Consider the following 18640-nt stretch of genomic DNA (forward strand, 5'->3'; position numbering starts at 1 on the left):
TGAACCTGGGCAACACAGATGTAGTTCACACACTGTATACTGTGTTGGCTGCTGTAGCAGAGGCATTATCACTCAGTAATAAAGAACAAGTACCAGATAGTGTAATATGTTCAGACTGTAACGGTCTGTGATGCCTTAACAACCACCACCTCCCTTGGTGTAGTGCAAATTCATTTTGCAGTGCAGATTACAAGCCTTTATGCTATTAAGCCCTTTTGTCCTATGTGTGGGAACTAGCAGGTAAATGGGCTAACTCAGTGGTATATGTGGTTAAAGTAAAAGCTCATACCGGACATGGGGAAGTGAGCAAGAAAAACAGAGTGAATGAAGCTGCTAATAGCCAGGCTTTAGTGTGGTCCCACGCCCAATTATCCAGTTCCTGCCGTTACCAATTGAGCACAAGCAAAAACCATTGATTTAGTAACATTGCAAGACTCTGATCCAGAGATATCCTCTTACACAAAAAGTAATGCTTGGGGAGTTAAATGGTAAATCACTCCTTCCCAGGGAAAGTTCCATCACAGCCCATTAAAAGGCAAATGTTAAGACGGGTGCATGATGTGCCATTGATGGCCCACCAAAATGCTGATACCACTTATCAGTGACTAATTAAGGCAGCCTGGTGGCCCCATTGTAAAAAAAGATGTAAAAATTCATGTTAACAATTGCCTGGTTTGTGCTAAAAAGCAATCTACCAGGGAAAACAAAACATGGATTTATCCAAGCACAGCAACAGGGCAGGTTCATGCCAAATGAGGGCATACTTTAACAAGCCAGCCCAAAGTGTAGATTGGCAAGTAGAGGACAGAGTGATGGTGCAGTGAACACCGGGAAAAAAACAACAAAACATTTCTGGCACCAAGAGGGCGGCCCACTATATAATACAAAAAGCCAACCCTGCAGTTTATCTGGTATGAATAGAAGCAAGATAAAAAAACAAGGATCGATGAGTAGATGCTACTCAGCTAAATTTTAATCAAATGAGGGCTTATTGATATGTGCCCTTTTGCAGGGGCGGCTCCAGGCCCCAGCACGCCAAGCGCGTGCTTGGGGCGGCACGCCGCGGGGGGCGCTCTGCCAGTCGCCAGGAGGGCGGCAGGCGGCTCCAGTCGACCTCCCGCAGGCGTGCCTGCGGAGGGTCTGCTGGTCCCGCAGCTTCGGTGGAGCCGCGGGACCAGTAGACCCTCCGCAGGCACGCCTGCGGGAGGTCCACCGAAGCCGCGGGACCGGCAACCGGCAGAGCGCCCCCCACGGCATGCCACCGTGCTTGGGGCAGCGAAATGTCTAGAGCTGTCCCTGCCCTTTTGAGAATCAGGAAGGGTAGAAATAAAGGTGGGACAAATACCATACACTGGGGGGCGAGGGAGAAAAAAAGAAAAACTCACAATGCTCTAAGGTGAAGGTACGACCCAGTAATGAATTGGTATTAAGGTCCCTTAAAGAAGTGCTGTGCAATGATGTTCAATTTATATATGTACCTGTGGTGTTGAATTTGACTTGGTTGCAGTTGACAAAAGTGTAGTGTCTTGGCCACTGTATGGCAAAATGATAGAGGACTATTAGAAAGGCTTTCTTGACAGAAAAGTAGAGGAAAAGGCACCAAAATCAATTCAAAGACAAAACCGATGGAGCCTATCCACCAGTGCTGTACAGGTTTCAAGCTGGAATCAGGTGGATATTGAGACCCTGTGGGAACACAACCAGGCATTCCAACACACGCTGGCTGTGGACCTACTGAGTCCAACGAATGAGCACAGCAAAGAACATAGTAAGAACTTTAGAATGTATATAACATGCATGACATAGTTAATTCATTGAAGGAAGTACAGGATAAAGTAGATGAAATAGATAACCAAACTAATAAAGATCAAAGCAGGCCAATAGGCAGGGCCATGACACGTTGTGTGTACAGAGGAATATGCACTAGACAAAAATCAAGGCCATCCTCACTCATATAGAGCAAAGTAAATTGCCCTCATCACCGAAGAGAAATTAAAAACTTGGTATAGTATTCCTTATCCCACTCATACTATCCATCCAATAACTGCAGAATAACACATTCAAACCATTAATAGAGAGTGCTACAACTGGGAGTACTGGAAGACACTAACCCATAAGTTTTTAAAAGAGTTTGTTTCTCTTCAAATACTGTTGCAAGATAATGACAAGGTCTGGCAAGCCTTGGACTTGTTCTGTTGCACACAATTGGGGACACCTGCAGCTGTAATGTCTTACAGACAAGTTGCCAGCATGCGGGCTCACTCTGGGGGAGCCATCTCCAATCTGCACAGTGCTGGGGAACTGGTGAAGTGAAAACCTCTTACACCAGGAATGGTAAATATTGTGCGGGTGATGGAAATAAACCACTTCTAGTGTGGACTCACAGTCTTATTCCAAGTGGCCAACGTTTTGTTTCACAACAAAATCCACTGTAACTAAAATACAGGCTGAATTCAAATTACAAGAGGATGCTATGAAAGCAGTACCCAAGTGTGGGCATCCTATTCTTCCCTTGAGCCTGGATCTTAAAATATTAATAGCCAAGAATAGGGAATTCAGGAGTTAACTAGCCCCTGGTGGTGGAACAAGCACAAAGTCGATTATATCCATGGTAACTACGGTTATTTAAAGCTAGGGTAGTTAATGTAAATTGTGGTAACTGAAACTTTGATTTTGTATTGTCAAGTTTAATGGTTATGTAAGATGTTGCAAAATCTTAAAAGTTATGTTTAAAATGCTTAATGTAGTAAAACCCACATAGCATGTAGGTGTTTAAGGCAGAGAATGTAGGATAAATACAAACTAAAGAATTAGGGTTAGCTTGAATTTAGTTAAGGAAATAGAGGTAGAAGGAAGGCCTTGAAAGTAACGGGTCATAAGGTCAAAAGGAATGAAGTAAGGATGATGTCTGGTTCAAAGAATAACTAATGCAATAAGGGGAAGTTCTAAAAAGAAGGCCTCTGACCAATGTGGGTGACTGCAGATCGTTTTAAATAAAAGGAAGAATCTGTCTTAAAGTGAGCCTACATGGCCTTTCCCAATCCACACAGCAGTGTTAAAGCCAATGTGAACAGAGGGGCAATGGACAAATTGTTGGTCAGCAAGGAGAGGAGGAAAGGCCTTGGGAAGAAAGGAAATTGTAAATCTTATCTGGATTAAGATTGGAAATAAGGATCAACTGTCTCAAATGGATTTTTAGCTAAAATTAGTAATTGGGAATGATCTCACTTATTTGTTGAAGGGTATAAAAAGTAAACTCTTAAAGGGCTCATTGCTAATACCTGCCTGACCATGCTGGAGCCAACCAATACAGGTCTAAGCACCCCAGGGTTTAGCCCATTTGTAAGTCTCTTGATCAAATGTCTGTAAATGTTTTGTTACTGTTGGATGTAGTACACTGATTATTTAGGCTTTTTAAGGAATGTTTAGAGGAATTGTATAAGTGGCCTTTGGATTTAATACAGGAATTTATGGTTAAATTAGTGCCATGGATAAATAATATTACATGGATATGTATAAGTATGGATAAATCACCCTGCATAAATAATATTAATTCCAACAGATGGGGGTTCAAAAACCTCCCCTAGAAGCCTATTCCAGAGTTTAATTACCCTTATAGTTAGAATGTTTATCTTAAATATCTAACTTAAATCTCCCTCGCTAAAGATTAAGCACATTGCTTCTTTTCCTGCCTTCACTAGACACAGAGAACAACTGATCACAGTCCTCTTTATGACAACAGCAACCCTTAACATATTTGAAGACTGTTATAGGTTCTCCCCTGCCCCCGGTAATCTTTTCTCAAGATGAAACATGCCCCGTTTTTTGTTTTTTTTTAAACCTTTCCTCACACGTCAGGTTTTCTAAACCTTTTATCATTTTTGTTGCTCTTCTCTGGACTTTCCAATTTGTCCACACCTTTCCTAAAGCATGGAGCCCAGAAATGGGGACAGTACTCCAGTTGAGGCCTTGCCAGTGCTGAGTGAACCGGGACAATTACCTTCCATGTCTTACATAAAACACTCCTCTTAATACGAGGGCTGCACAGAGGATTCAGGGGGCCTGGGGCAAAGCAATTTCAGGGGCCCCTTCCATAAAAAAAAGTTGCAATACTATAGAATACTATATGCTCGTGGGGGGCCCTGCTTGCAATCCCTTTCCCCAGCTTGGTGTCATCTGCAGATTTTATAAGCATATTCTCCATTCCATTATCCAAGTAGTTAATGAGAATAATTACTACTGCATCCAGGACAGACCCCTGTGGCACCCAACCAGATACACCCTCCCAGTTTGACTGCAAATCACTGATAACTACTCTGAGTACGGTCTTTCAACCAGTTTTGCACCCTTATAGTAATTTTATTTGCTTATGAGAATGTCATGTGAGACTGAACCAAAAGCCTTATTAAAATCTACTTACTATCACATCAACTTCTTCCCCACTCTGCACTAGACCAGTAACCCTGTCAAAGGAGTCAAGTAAGTTGATTTGGCATGATTTTGTTCTTGACAAATCTATGCTGGCTACAGGGGGTGCCTGGTATATGTCTCCCCCTTATCCATTGTTTCACATATCCATCGCTCATCAATAGAGGAACTTGTTTTGATTCATGTCGGTCCCAATCCGCATATCCATCGTGTGCAGTACTGTACTGTAAGTTGCAAACGATGGATATGCGGACCGAAGTGAATCGGAACACATTCCCCTACTGATCAGCGATGGATATGCAAAATAAGGGATAAGGGGGAGATGTACATATCCAGCCCTCCTTTCCCCAGAACTTGACCCACACCATCCACCCAGCACTCCAGCCAGGGAGCAGAGGCTTGCAAGCCCGCTCTGCTCTCCTGCACCCCACCAGGAGCGCCCGTGCCCTGCTCCCCGGCAGGAGCCCTGGGCGCAGCAGGAGAAGCTCCCACACCTCAGCAGAAGTGCCAAGCAGAGCAGAAAAAGCCCCCAGGTCCCAACCCCACTCCTGCCCATGCCACTGCTGTACCAGCAGGTCCCAGGTATACATCGTTTTGGTATACATGGCCCTTTTCAAGAACACAACCCTGACATATACTGGGGACCTGTTGTATTCCTTATTATTCTCTAGGTACTTTCAAACTGATTGCTTACAGTTTGTTCCAGCACCTTTTCAGGTATCAAAGTTAGGCTGATTGGTCTATAATTCAAGAAAGGTGTTTCATTTTGTGGCAGGATCTCATTAACTGACCCACAGCAACAGGTGGAATATTACTGATTTATGCCATAAAATATACAGGATGTGCAATATAGCTAGGTTAATATTTCAGAAGAAACTTTCAGCTCTAGAATTTTCCAGACCCAAGAGGTTGATTTTGCAACATTAACAATCCATGAACATGTGTATAAATAAAGCACTCTGGGATACTTTGTGAAGATAAGCACTGCACACACAATGCATTGTTACAGCTGCTTTAACTAATACTTAGCACTTGGATATTTAAATGCTATTGAAGTGCTAAACTTTACTTACAAGGTTTGCATCTTGTATAACATTCATCTGCTCTTTTACTTCAGAGAAAGTTTCTGACCACCCAGACTGACAATTAGTCTGCGATGAACCAGATCCTGGCTTTTTGTCAGGGTTCATTTCAGGTGGTGGGACTACATTCCAAATGTGCAAGCCCAATCCAAGGGGATGCTGTTCTTATTTCCCTGGGATATCATGGAAATCAGTGGTTGAGTTTCTATCATTAAAGAGCGAATTCCAAACTAGAAGCACTAAGAGGCTGGTTAAGGGAAAGAATGAGTGATGGAGGATTAGATAACAGGAGAAAAGTAAAACAAGAGAGAAAGACAAGAACACACACTGGAGAAAGCGGCACAGATGCACAGACAACTGCAGAAGTCAGTTCTGGCCCCAGCAGGGAGCAATGTAAGAGCAACCTTTACTATTCCCACCCATATCCACTATGTTTCCAGACAAACACTCTGAACAAGCTTTATGTCATATCCAACCCCGCTCAAAAGCTACTCAAAGGCCTCTGCCCATAATTCCCAGCCCCCAGGCCTGAGCGCCTCCAAGTGAATCAGCCATAAATTGAGAATTAGACCTATCACATTGGCTTGCCACATTCAGGAAGAACATACAGGAGCAACATACCTCGTCCCACAAGGCACGTTTTTTACTTCATCAGTTTGCAATGTTGTCTGAAACAAGAGACATGTAATCAGGGCTCACAGAGAAACTAGTCACTGACCAGTCAACAGTCAAGCCCTAGACAGGCCCTTGCACAACTTTCTAGCTCAGTTCAGGCCATACGCTCACTGGAAGCTCAGCACTCATGCTCTGTAATGGTTGCTGAGAAGGGTGGGGGGGGAATTCACTAGGAGGAGCACCGCTCTTCAGGTTGTTGGGGGTTGTGGCTGCTATAGGCAGGCAGCAGAATGAATTTTTCTAGCACCCGCTCCCTGTGATGGTTGAGGAAGAAGGGGATGGTGCAGGGAACTCCATTCTCTTTCCCTCTTCCTCTTCTTCCCTCAGTGCCCAAAAGGACTGCAGCTACCTGCCTGGCAAATGGCAAAGTGAATGCTTGCGGACCCAGGCACTAGGAGGACACATGGTGTCAGCAGCGGAAGCATCCCAAGGCAGGAGCCCCAGGGTTTTTGTTTGTGCCAGTGAAGAGCTCCCACTGGAAAAACAGCTTGGAGCCCACGTTCATTTGCAGTGCAGGGTGTTTCCACATTACATGCTCTCAGGAAGCCACCAGTACCTCTAGCCACAGTGAAGTAGATGACTTCATTCAGCCCTTCCAAACTCATTGTAGTGGTAACAATTCAGGGGAGGGCAAAGCACAACAAAATGCAATAGACCAAATGTAGTCCATGGTGATCTACTAAGTCGTGCACAACCACCATGTGCAGTGGGGCCTGGCCTCTTACAGCAAAATAGATCATTGATTTCTGGGACCTGCAGTTGCTTCAGGCCTTGCTGCATACTGGAAGCTGTAGTACTATAGGCACACCAGGGGTTGCACCCCAACATCAGAGAGGAGGGTGGCTACAATCTGATCAGTGTGCTCTTATGCTACTGAGAACTGGCTAACATGGCTTTTATTTAGGCAAAATTCCAGCTCCACTTTCATATTTGACAGATACCTTATACAACCCCACCCTATTCCAGCTCCCCTGTGAGAAGTTACTAACCTGCACTGATTTGAAGGTGGTAATGAATGGGAGCATGATGTGATAGCCTGGTCCACTTGGGCTGGTTAATAAGGCACCGCCCCTGTGAAGAGACAAATGGGTCAGTTCTCAAGAAGCTGAAGAATTAGATGTACTGACTCTTCCAGACCTCTGGTAAGTGTTCAAAGTACTAGATAGACATGGCCACAAGCTTCTATAGGTCAATAAGTCACAACAGCTCAGACAAGCTCTACTAGCCTGCTTGTTACCATGACTGATAATAGGAGGGTGAGAATGATTATTTTGCTCACCCACCAAAACCAAGTCACTTGCCCGAGCAAATCAAATTTGATAGGGCTGCATTAATACATAGTGTTATAGAAACATATGGTAAAGAAAATATACTTGTGACCTAATAGGTCACTAGACTAAAGAGCAAGCTATTCAATGCAGACTAAATACAAAACGTTTCCCAGGAATTATTGATTTCATCAGCTCTTTTATGGGCTACTGGTACAAGATAACATTTGCCCTGTACTTGCTGCGTTGAGTCTGCCAGCTTCACACCAGCAACGTACAAAATATGCGGCTTCCAATTAGACAAGAGGGATATTCCTGCTAAGCCCTTTCCAGTAACACAACCCTGTATAGACCTTCAGTAGTACCTGAGCTAGAATTTAAAATAAACCAAAGCTGCTATCAGAGACTATCTTCCTTCTAAAACAGAGCTTTAAATCAGCAAGCAGGAAACTTTGATTTAAATCATTAATTTTAATAGTGTTTTGCATTTGTACTTATACTTATTTTCTTTAAAAAAAAAAAAAAAAAAAGGCTGATTCTCATTGGTGGGTAACCACTAAAACATGTTGATTTGCAACTAAACAGTCTTTACAATAAATCTGATACTTCTATTTGCTAATCAGGAGGATTTACTATTTAGGTAACTATTTAGCTTAGAGTAAAAATTAAGAATCTGAATAAGTTTAAGAAATGCATCATTCATCATTTTCTTTTTAGTAGATTAATGAAAATTAAAAATCAGTTAAAAATGCACAAAACCAGCATTTTAAATTTTCAGTTAAATAAAACTACCTTGAATGTGCAGGATACATAAGAAAAGTTTGTGAAAACATGTCTTGCATTTAAAACTGATTTATTAAACAAAAGAAGTATCTGCAGTTAGTGAACTGAACTGACTGTCTCTGGTCACTATGTCTTTCAAGACTTTAGATCTAGTACATCTCATTTCTCACATCTAGTTCTTATTCAGAGATTGAAAAAGGAAAAACAAGCTATCCTTTTACAAATCCCAGTTAGTCTCAAACTTTGAATGAGCTAGTCATTGAACTGAACTAGTTGAATGAAATGAAATGAAGAAAATATTCTCTCTGTACCTGTAGTAGATGTTTCTGCTGCCAGAAGATTAGCACTTCAGCAAACTCTGGTTTCAGGTGCTTAGCCAGTGACTTTCACCAATTCAGTGGTGTCACTTTCTTTAAAGCTTGGCAACAAGTATGTACTGCTTAATATTATTTTTATTTAATTTAGAGTTATTTTAATAGATTTCAAGTTTAGGACTTCGCATAGGTTGTCACTTTTGAACTAGTTTTTTTTTTAAATAAACCTAGTGAAATAGAATAATTTAATTTATATACATTCAATTTTTGTTTAAAAAAAGGAACAGCTAGACCACTGCTATCATGAACAAATGTGCGCAGTCAGAGGAGCACTGCACACCAAAATGAAATTGGGATTTGAAGCTGATATGAGTGTGTGCTGGAAGCCTCTGGTGTTGTGTCGTGTGGTCCCCCCTCCCCGCAAGCTACAGTGAGGTGGCACATAGTGGAATGAAGTTTTAACTAACTGAACTTTACACACACAAAAAAACACTCCTGAAATTTACTTGCTGACCCGCTTTGAGCATCATTCTGTGAGAGCACAAGTACCATAGGAAACAAAGAGATGCCTAATAATTGTGATGTTGCAGTTGCATTCTGGGGACGTTCCCAGGGCAACAGAGGAAAGAATTATATTGTTAGTTAAAACTTATTTTTGTGCTGAATCCAGCCAAGTTTCAGAGGCTATGCCTACACTACACAGCTTTAAGTGACATGGCTGTGTCGCTACAGCTGTGCCGCTAAAAGCTGCGCAGCGTAGCCGCTGTTTGTCGGCTCTCCTACTGACAAAAAACTTCCATTGTAGCCGCTGTTTGTCAGGAGTCAGGAAGAACCTATCAAGCAAGGGGATGGTTGTTTCAGGATAATTAGTTTACTTCCTAAATTGTGCAAGTTATAAAAAGGATCATGGCTAAAGATGGATCCCAAAGAGAAGTAAGAGATTACAGCAAAATTTATTAATTCAGTCAAATTATCAAGGGGTTGCTAATCACTTTCCCAATGAAAGCATGCTAACAATGTTAACATCAGAACTGTACCATCTGTTTATAGAGAGCACAATCCCACATTCAGCTCTTTTCTTGCTGTCTACATTTCTTCCACCTTACACAACCGATCTACCAGCTTCCCAAGGTGCATTTACAATACGACAGAGCTTGACCATAACAGAATATTCTGCTTCCCTTTTTCCTGGGCACAATGCAAGGCCCATTTACTCTCCTCAGTCCCTTAGGAGTGGCTGGAGAGGAAGCATCAAACTCTGAATATGTGTGGCAACGGGGAGGAAATGTCAGAGGGATGGTGAATAATACAGAGAATATTATATAAATCAATGGTGCGGCCTCATGTGGATACTGTGTATAGCATTGGTCACCCCTCATCTCCAAGAAGATGCTACAGAACTAGAGGGGTTTCACAGAAGAGTGACAAGAGCGATGAAGGGCCTAGAAAAAGACTCGTGCAAAGAGAGATTGCAAAGACTGGGATTGTTACTTTGAAAAGAAGACCAATAAAAGGGGGCATGACAGAAGTACCTAAAATGACGACTGCTCAGGGAGATTGGAAAGATCTGTTTTCCTTGTCTCAACACAAGAACAAGGGGACGGACAGTGTAATTAAAAGGTGGAAAATTCAAAATGAACAAAAAAGTGCCTTATCATACAATGTGTGATTAAACTGTAGAACTCACTGCCACATGAAGTAGTTGAGGCCATGAATTTAACAAGCTTAAAAAAAGGATGGGACATTTATATCCCATTTATTCTTGGGATAACAAGAATATCCAGAGTTAGCATACTTAATGACAACAAACATTGTGGCAGGGATATTAAACCTACTGCTTCAGGATTTAAGCCAATCTCTAACTATTAGAAACCAGGATGAAAGAGAACATGGTGACAGATTATTCTACATCTGCTACTGAAGGTTCTTACACCTTCCACTGAAACACCTGTGCTCGCCCCATCAGACACAAGAGACCAGGCCAGATGGGTCTGGGGTCTGATCCCATCTGGCAATGCCTATGTATAACCACCACATGTTATAGGCCAGTGGTTCTCAACCGCTTGCGGCCCAACCAGCACAGAGATGTGGCCCATGTGACATCTTTAGGGCCATACAGGTAGTATTGGATGTGGCCCACATAACACGTTATGGGCCGCATATACGGCCCATAATTGTAAATAGGTTGAGAACTACTGTTATAGACAGAAACAATTAGAGTGACAGCTGGATCCTTTTAATAAGGATGCATGTTGCCATCAAAACTGCCCTGTCTCCATCTGCTGGATGGGAAGAACTAGAACCCCTACTTTTGGACTGGCAAGGAAGAATGAAGAGTGTGTGCCAAAGCTTGAAGTACTCTCCATGGTCCTCAGTGTTTTATCACTATCTGTGCTCTATTCAAAAGGAAGGGGTATTAAATCTAATTTGCAGAGTCCTTGGCAGGACTTTAGGAACAATTAGTACCTAGAGAACAGCCCGGAGCAATAAACTGCCAAGGAGGGCAGGAGACTATCCATAATTCCAAGCATGGACAGATATTCAGGTGACAAGAGTAATAAAATAAAACAGAGGGAAAAAAGCCCAGCCTGGATTATCCCAAACGGTTCATGACAGCGAGAGCTAAAGTATTAAACTATAGAATCATCTCCTAAGCAAGTGGCAGGAGCCCCACCACTTGAGTCACTGGAGCTAGAATGGAGAAAGCCCTGGAGGGAACAATCCAGCACAGGCTCTGCGAACGGGATGAAAGCGCTGGGTTCACGCCCGCTAATTTCTACTCTACCATTCATAGAAACTGCTTCCAAAACGCGAGGACTAGATAAAACCTTTCACACATAGGTTTGAGATAAAAAGTCTGTGAAACCAAGCAGTGGCAGACTTAACACATTACACAACCACAGTGTCCATACCATCATTTAAGGACTTCAGCTCCCACAAGCCCAATCATGGCACATATTTCCCTACTGGATCGGTTTATGCAAATTCTTGTGTACATGTATATAGTTTCCCACATCTTAGTCTCCTACATCTAGGCATGAGGTCTTAGGACACATTCTAAAACCACAGTTCCCTCCAAATGAGAAACAATAGATGCATCAAACATTTTGATCACAGATAAAATTAATGACTGGAAGATAGCTAATGTAACACCAATATTTAAAAAGGGCTCTAGAGGTGATCCCGGCAATTACAGACCGGTAAGTTTAACGTCAGTACCGGGCAAATTAGTTGAAACAATAGTAAAGAATAAAAATGTCGGACACCTAGAAGAACATAAATTGTTGGGCAAAAGTCAACATGGTTTCTGTAAAGGGAAATCATGTCTTACTAATCTATTAGAGTTCGTTGAAGGGGTCAACAAACATGTGGACAAGGGGGATCCAGTGGATATAGTGTACTTAGATTTCCAGAAAGCCTTTGACAAGGTCTCTCACCAAATGCTCTTACATAAATTAAGTTGTCATGGGATAAGAGGGAAGATCCTTTCAGTTAAAAGACAGGGAACAAAGAGTAGGAATAAATGGTAAATTCTCAGAATGGAGAGGGGTAACTAGTGGTGTTCCCCAAGGGTCAGTCCTAGGACCAATCCTATTCAACTTATTCATAAATGATCTGGAGAAAGGGGTAAACAGTGAGGTGGCAAAGTTTGCAGATGATACTAAACTGCTCAAGATAGTTAGGACCAAAGCAGACTGTGAAGAAGTTCAAAAAGATCTCACAAAACTAAGTGATTGGGCAACAAAATGACAAATGAAATTTAATGTGTATAAATGTAAAGTAATGCACATTGGAAAAAATAACCCCAACTATACATACAATATGATGGGGTCTAATTTAGCTACAACAAATCAGGAAAAAGATCTTGGAGTCATTGTGGATAGTTCTCTGAAGACATCCAAGCAGTGTGCAGAGGCAGTCAAAAAAGCAAACAGGATGTTAGGAATCATTAAAAAGGGGATAGAGAATAAGATGGAGAATATATTATTGCCCTTATATAAATCGATGGTACGCCCATATCTTGAATACTGCATACAGATGTGGTCTCCTCATCTCAAAAAAGATATACTGGCACTAGAAAAGGTTCAAAGAAGGGCAACTAAAATGATTAGGGGTTTGGAATGGGTCCCATATGAGGAGAGATTAAAGAGGCTAGGACTTTTCAGCATGGAAAAGAGGAGACTAAAGGGGGATATGATAGAGGTGTATAAAATCATGAGTGATGTGGAGAAAGTAGATAAGGAAAAGTTATTTACTTATCCCATAATACAAGAACTAGGGGTCACCAAATGAAATTAATGGGCAGCAGGTTTAAAACAAATAAAAGGAAGTTCTTCTTTACACAGCGCACAGTCAACCTGTGAACTCCTTGCCTGAGGAGGTTGTGGAGGCTAGGACTATAACAGCGTTTAAAAGAGAACTGGATAAATTCATGGAGGTTAAGTCCATTAATGGCTATTACCCAGGATGGGTAAGGAATGGTGTCCCTAGCCTCTGTTTGTCAGAGGGTGGGGATGGATGGCAGGAGAGAGATCACTTGATCGTTACCTGTTAGGTTCACTCCCTCTGGGGCACCTGGCATTGGCCACTGTCGGTAGACAGGATACTGGGATAGATGGACCATTGGTCTGACCCAGTACGGCCGTTCTAATGTAATGCTTTAGACAGAAGAAAGGTTATTACATGGTGGGTCGCGAGCTGTCAACCTCCACCCCAAACCCTGCTTTGCCTCCAGCATTTATAATGGTGTTAAAAGTGTTTTTAATTCATAAGGGGGGGTCGCACTCAGAGACTTGTGTCATGTCAAAGGGGGCACCAATAAAAAAGTTTGAGAGCCACTGAGCTAATGTGACCCTTGCATGTATAAACAGGGGACTCTCCAGCAGGAGTAGAGCAGTTATTTTACCTCTGTATTTGGCACTGGTATGACCAATGCTGGAATACTGTGTCCAATTCAAGACAGATGTTCATAAATTGATTCAAAGAAGAGCAACGAGAATGATTAAAGGATTAGAAAACATGCCTTTATAGTGATGGACTCAAGGAACACAATCTATTTAGCCTAACAAAAAGAAGGTTACAGTCTATAGGTATACGGAAAACAAATATTAATAATGGACTCCTCATTCTAACAGAGAAAGGTCAAATATGATCCAATAAAGGCAAAAAAATTTAACAGTGAGGGTAATTAACCATTCGAACAATTTACCAAGAGTCGTGGTGGATTCTCCATCACTGATAATTTTTAAATCAAGATTGGATTCCCCCCCCACCCCAAAAAAAAGCTCTGCTCTAGGAATTATTTTGGGGGGAAGTTCTCTGGCCTGTGTTATACAGGAGATCATAACGGTCTCTTCCGGCCTTGGAATCTATGAACAGGAGGAGCCAATGGCCTGCCTGCAAGAAGTCCACAGAGCAGTCTGGGGAGCTCTGCTCTAGGTAGTTTATCATCAGCCAGTACCCATGGAAAGTTCAGCAATTGGCTAGATTGTGACCAAAGTAACTTGTTTTCTTCATTCCTATTCTTAAGTACCAGCAGGATCAACTAGACCATCAGATTAAGGTCTTGCTTACACTGGACTTTTTATACCAGTGTTGCTGCCTTAAGGGCACCTGTGTTCAGTGTGGGTCACGGTCCCAGTGCATGACACACATTGAGTATAGCTACAAACCTAGGGCAGACAAGACCTGTGGCAAACTGGCATGAATAGGGCAATGGTCATTTGTACTCAGTTAAAAACTTGGGCAAAAAACAACTTGTGTAGACTCAAACTTTAAGGCCAGACGGGACCATGATCATCTAGTCTGACCTCCTGCACATCACAGGCCACAGCACCTCACCCACCCTGTAACAGACCCCTAACCTCTGGATGAGTTACTGAAGTCCTCAAACCATGATTTAAAAAGACTTCAAGTTAAGAGAATCCACCATTTACACTAGTTTAAACCTACAAGGGACCCATGCCCTATGCTGCAGAGGAAGGTGAAAATCCATCAGGGTCTCTGACGATCTGACTTGGGGGAAAAATCCTTCTCAATTCCAAATATGGCAATCAGACTCTGAGCATGTGGGCAAGACCCACCAGCCAGACACCCGGGAAAGAATTCTCTGTAATAACTGAGAGCCCTCCCCATCTAGTGCTCCATCATCAGCCATTGGAGCTATGTGATGCTAACAGTCACAGATCAGCTACGTGCCATAGTAGGCAGTCTCATCATACCACTCCTCTATAAACTTATCAAATTCAGTCTTGAAGCTAGTTAGGTTTTTTGCCACCACTGCTCCCTTTTGACATAGTCGGGAGCTGGCCTCCTAAAATGGAAGGTGGGGACTAGGCACACAGAGCAGCGGGGAAGGGTTGGTCAAGGAACAGGCGCCCAGGGAAGGGTGAGGAGTTCAGGATTGGTCTGCCTGGTGGAAGCTGGAAAGCAGGCAAACAGGAGTGCAGGAGGGAGTGGGGAGTCAGATCAGGTGCACAGGGATACAGGAAGGACTCTAGGTAGAGGGGGACCTGAGAGACTTGAGGACTAAGCACACAGTAGTGTGGGAGTTGTGAAGCAAGCGAACAGGGCTGTGGGAAAGGCTCTGGGTACTGGGGGAGGGAGTTGGGGAGCTAGAGCCTCTGTCTGTATGCATTTAAAGCTGAATTTTAACCCTATAATAAATTTCACACACACTAGTGTGACAGGGGAGTTCAAAATCCAGACAGACCAGAAATCATTTTTTTAATATCTCATGATTATTAGGCTGTCATAATTTTTTACCTCTTTAGTCAGCAATAATGGCCCTCCTGCCCATCCTGAGATGAGGCCCGGGCACAGAACATGGAGCAGGGCAATCTCTTACACAAGACCTTCCTTGGATGAACCGTAATGGAGAGAATTAAACCCAGAATGTTGAGAACCTTGGATGTACTCATTGGAACAGTACCTGTAATACACTGCCAGGTGGCCCTCATCAACTTTATGAATGGAGGAGTAGAGGAGAAGAACTAGGACTCCCGCAGCAGCTGCAACTACCGCCCCAGGCTGGGCCATAGTCATACTAACGTCATCTGTGGGAACAAAACACATGGTCATCCACCAATGTTGCTGTCAGTGAATGAAAAGGATTCCTTAATCTCTCTCTCATCTATGGATTTTTCTTAATAGCAGAGGCTCCCAAACCTTTTTATAATGCAGACCATAACTTCACAAAGAACATTTCAGACACACCTCTCCCATTCTCCATCACAGACCATTTCCATTCCTGCTCATAACTGCACGACAATACTATACTTACATGGCCGATATTAGGAGAGTACTGTATATATTTTAAACTTCATTTAATGTGGTTTGTCAGCTGGAAATGAAGAGAAGGAGCTAGTACCATGTGGCTCACCAGTACTGCACAGACCCACCTACAGGAGCTTTGCCCACTCAGTTGTATTAAGATGTCTCAACTCAGAGGCACGAGCTTTCTTAGCACCATCCAGCTAAACCAATTGTTTCCATGTTTTAAGACCTTGTGTACATCTAAAATTCAAGAGCAATTGCAACACATATTTGAAATCTGCATCCTAGGACACAGCAGCACCAAATGGCAGAAGGCTGCTCTGCAGCTGCCTCCTCTTTCAAGCCACTCAGGTCAGCAGCTAGAAAGGAGAAGGAGGAGTATTTTCAGTGCTGCTCCTCTAGCCAGTCAAGATTTTGGGGGGGTTTTCCCCTTGTTCTTTGAGGGGGTGGGCAATGGAGACATTATTTTCTCCATCCCTGAACAGAAATTAAAGGGAAGTGCCCCTGTATGCTCTCACTTCAAAAGCAACATTGTCAGTACTGCTGCACAATTCACACAGTCAATTATGATCAGGGTAGATTAATTCTCTGTTCTTGTCTCTGAATTTCCTTCTGCTTTCCTTAGCAACTTAAAATTAACTCATCTTAAATAGACATGTGGAGCTTCTCACATGTTCTTTAAGCAATTCCGTATGTTACTGAGCTCAGAATAAAGACTGAAGTCTCTCTCTTTTTAATCAACCCACACACCAGCTGATCACAACCCATGTACCACACGTGGTGCATGTACTACAGAGCTAGACAGTGCCAGCTCAGAACTCTCCTGTCTCCATGCCACTCTTCAACCTCTTCTTCTCTCCCACCCAACACTCACTATCATTACAGTAACAGATCACTAATGTTAAATTTTAATAATCTTGGAATACTGGGGAATTCCAGAGACCTGCAAGAAAGCCACTGCTGTGCCAAGGCTTAAGAGTAGTTAAGATAAAATAGGAATTACAAGCCAGTTAGCCAGAAATACAGGACTAACTCGTACAGGACTATCAAAGAACTGAAGGAAGGAAATATAATTAATTCTAATCAACATTACAAGTTTGATTGATGAAAGTAATAACTATCGACATAATATACTTTTGTCTTCTCAAACCATTCGATTTAAAACTTTATAACATTCTGCTTAAAAGTGGATTAAATGGATTAAAAAGCGGGTAAAAGACGGTTACTCACCGTAGTAACTGTTGTTCTTCGAGATGTGTTGCTCCTATCCATTCCAGTTAGGTGTGCGCGCCGCACGTGCACGGCTCTTCGGAACTTTTTTACCCTAGCAACTCCGGCGGGCCGGCTGGGCGCCCCCTGGAGTGGCGCCGCTATGGCGCTGAATATATACCCCAGCCGGCCCGTCTGCTCCTCAGTTCCTTCTTGCCGGCTACTTCGACAGTGGGGAAGGAGGGCGGGTCTGGAATGGATAGGAGCAACACATCTCGAAGAACAACAGTTACTACGGTGAGTAACCGTCTTTTCTTCTTCGAGTGATTGCTCCTATGCATTCCAGTTAGGTGATTCCCAAGCCTTACCTAGGCGGTGGGGTCGGAGTGAGACGTGGCGGAGTGTAAAACCGCTGAGCCGAAGGCTGCGTCGTCTCGAGACTGTTGCACCAACGCGTAGTGGGAGGCGAAGGTGTGGACCGAAGACCAGGTGGCCGCTCGACAGATGTCCTGGATGGGGACATGGGCCAGGAAGGCGGCCAACGAGGCGTGCGCTCTCGTGGAGTGAGCGGTGAGGCGGCATGGTGGCACGCGAGCAAGCTCGTAGCAGGTCCGGATACACGCTGTGACCCAGGAGGAAATCCGTTGAGAGGATATCGGCTCGCCTTTCATGCGGTCAGCAACCGCTACGAACAGCTAGGGCGTGCGCCGGAAGGGCTTAGTCCGCTCGATGTAGAAAGCGAGCGCCCTGCGGACGTCGAGGGTGTGCAGCTGTTGCTCCCGAGGCGAGGTATGCGACTTCGGGAAGAACACCGGGAGGAAGATCTCCTGGTTGAGGTGGAAGGCTGACACCACTTTTGGGAGGAAGGCCGGGTGCGGTCGAAGCTGCACCTTGTCCCCGTGGAAGACGGTGTATGGCAGACTAACCATCAGAGCGCGTAGCTCAGAGACTCGTCTCGCTGATGTAATGGCGACGAGGAAGGCCGTCTTCCAGGAGAGGTAGAGCAGGGAGCACATGGCTAAGGGCTCGAAAGGAGGACCCATCAGCTTGGCCAGCACGAGGTTCAAATCCCAGGTCGGGGCAGGACGCCGCACCGGCGGATACAAGCGGTCCAGGCCTTTAAGGAAGCGGGAAACCATCTGGTTAGAGAAGATGGACCGACCTTCCACGGATGGACGAAAGGCGGACACTGCTGCCAGGTGAACTCTCAAGGAGGAGACCGCAAGACCTTGCTCCTTAAGATACCAGAGGTAGTCCAGGATGGTAGGGACAGGGACTACGAAGGGATTGAGGCCTCGCTGGTCACACCAGAGCGCGAACCGCTTCCATTTCGCCAGATAGGTGGAGCGAGTGGAAGGCTTTCTGCTCTCTAGGAGGACTTGCTGAACTGCCGCTGAACAGTCCCTCTCTGCGTGGGTCAACCACTCAGGTACCAAGCTGTAAGATGGAGGGACTGGAGGCTCGGATGGCGGAGTCTGCCGAAGTCCTGAGTAATGAGGTCCGGCCACAACGGGAGGGGGATGGGATCCCGAACGGAGAGCTCGAGTAGCAGGTAGTACCAATGCTGCCTCGGCAAGGCTGGAGCTACGAGAATGACGGTGGCTCT

General features: G+C 43.9%; 1 protein-coding gene across 2 annotated transcripts in view; it reads right to left on the reverse strand.

Annotated features, from left to right (window-relative positions):
* The window catches only part of LOC123373907 (erlin-1-like), a 65761-nt gene that overhangs the window by 26902 nt on the left and 20219 nt on the right, over positions 1–18640 (reverse strand). For both annotated transcript variants that reach the window (XM_045023164.1, XM_045023163.1), the window contains exons 2-4: positions 15482–15605; positions 7175–7256; positions 6132–6178 (exon numbers count right to left, since the gene is read on the reverse strand). In XM_045023164.1, the coding sequence (XP_044879099.1) occupies positions 6132–6178; positions 7175–7256; positions 15482–15594 (242 nt within the window). In that variant the 5' untranslated portion in view covers positions 15595–15605. The remainder of the gene's footprint in view (positions 1–6131; positions 6179–7174; positions 7257–15481; positions 15606–18640) is intronic.

Source organism: Mauremys mutica, chromosome 7, assembly GCF_020497125.1.
Source record: "Mauremys mutica isolate MM-2020 ecotype Southern chromosome 7, ASM2049712v1, whole genome shotgun sequence".
In the NCBI taxonomy this organism is placed as follows: Eukaryota; Metazoa; Chordata; order Testudines; family Geoemydidae; genus Mauremys; species Mauremys mutica.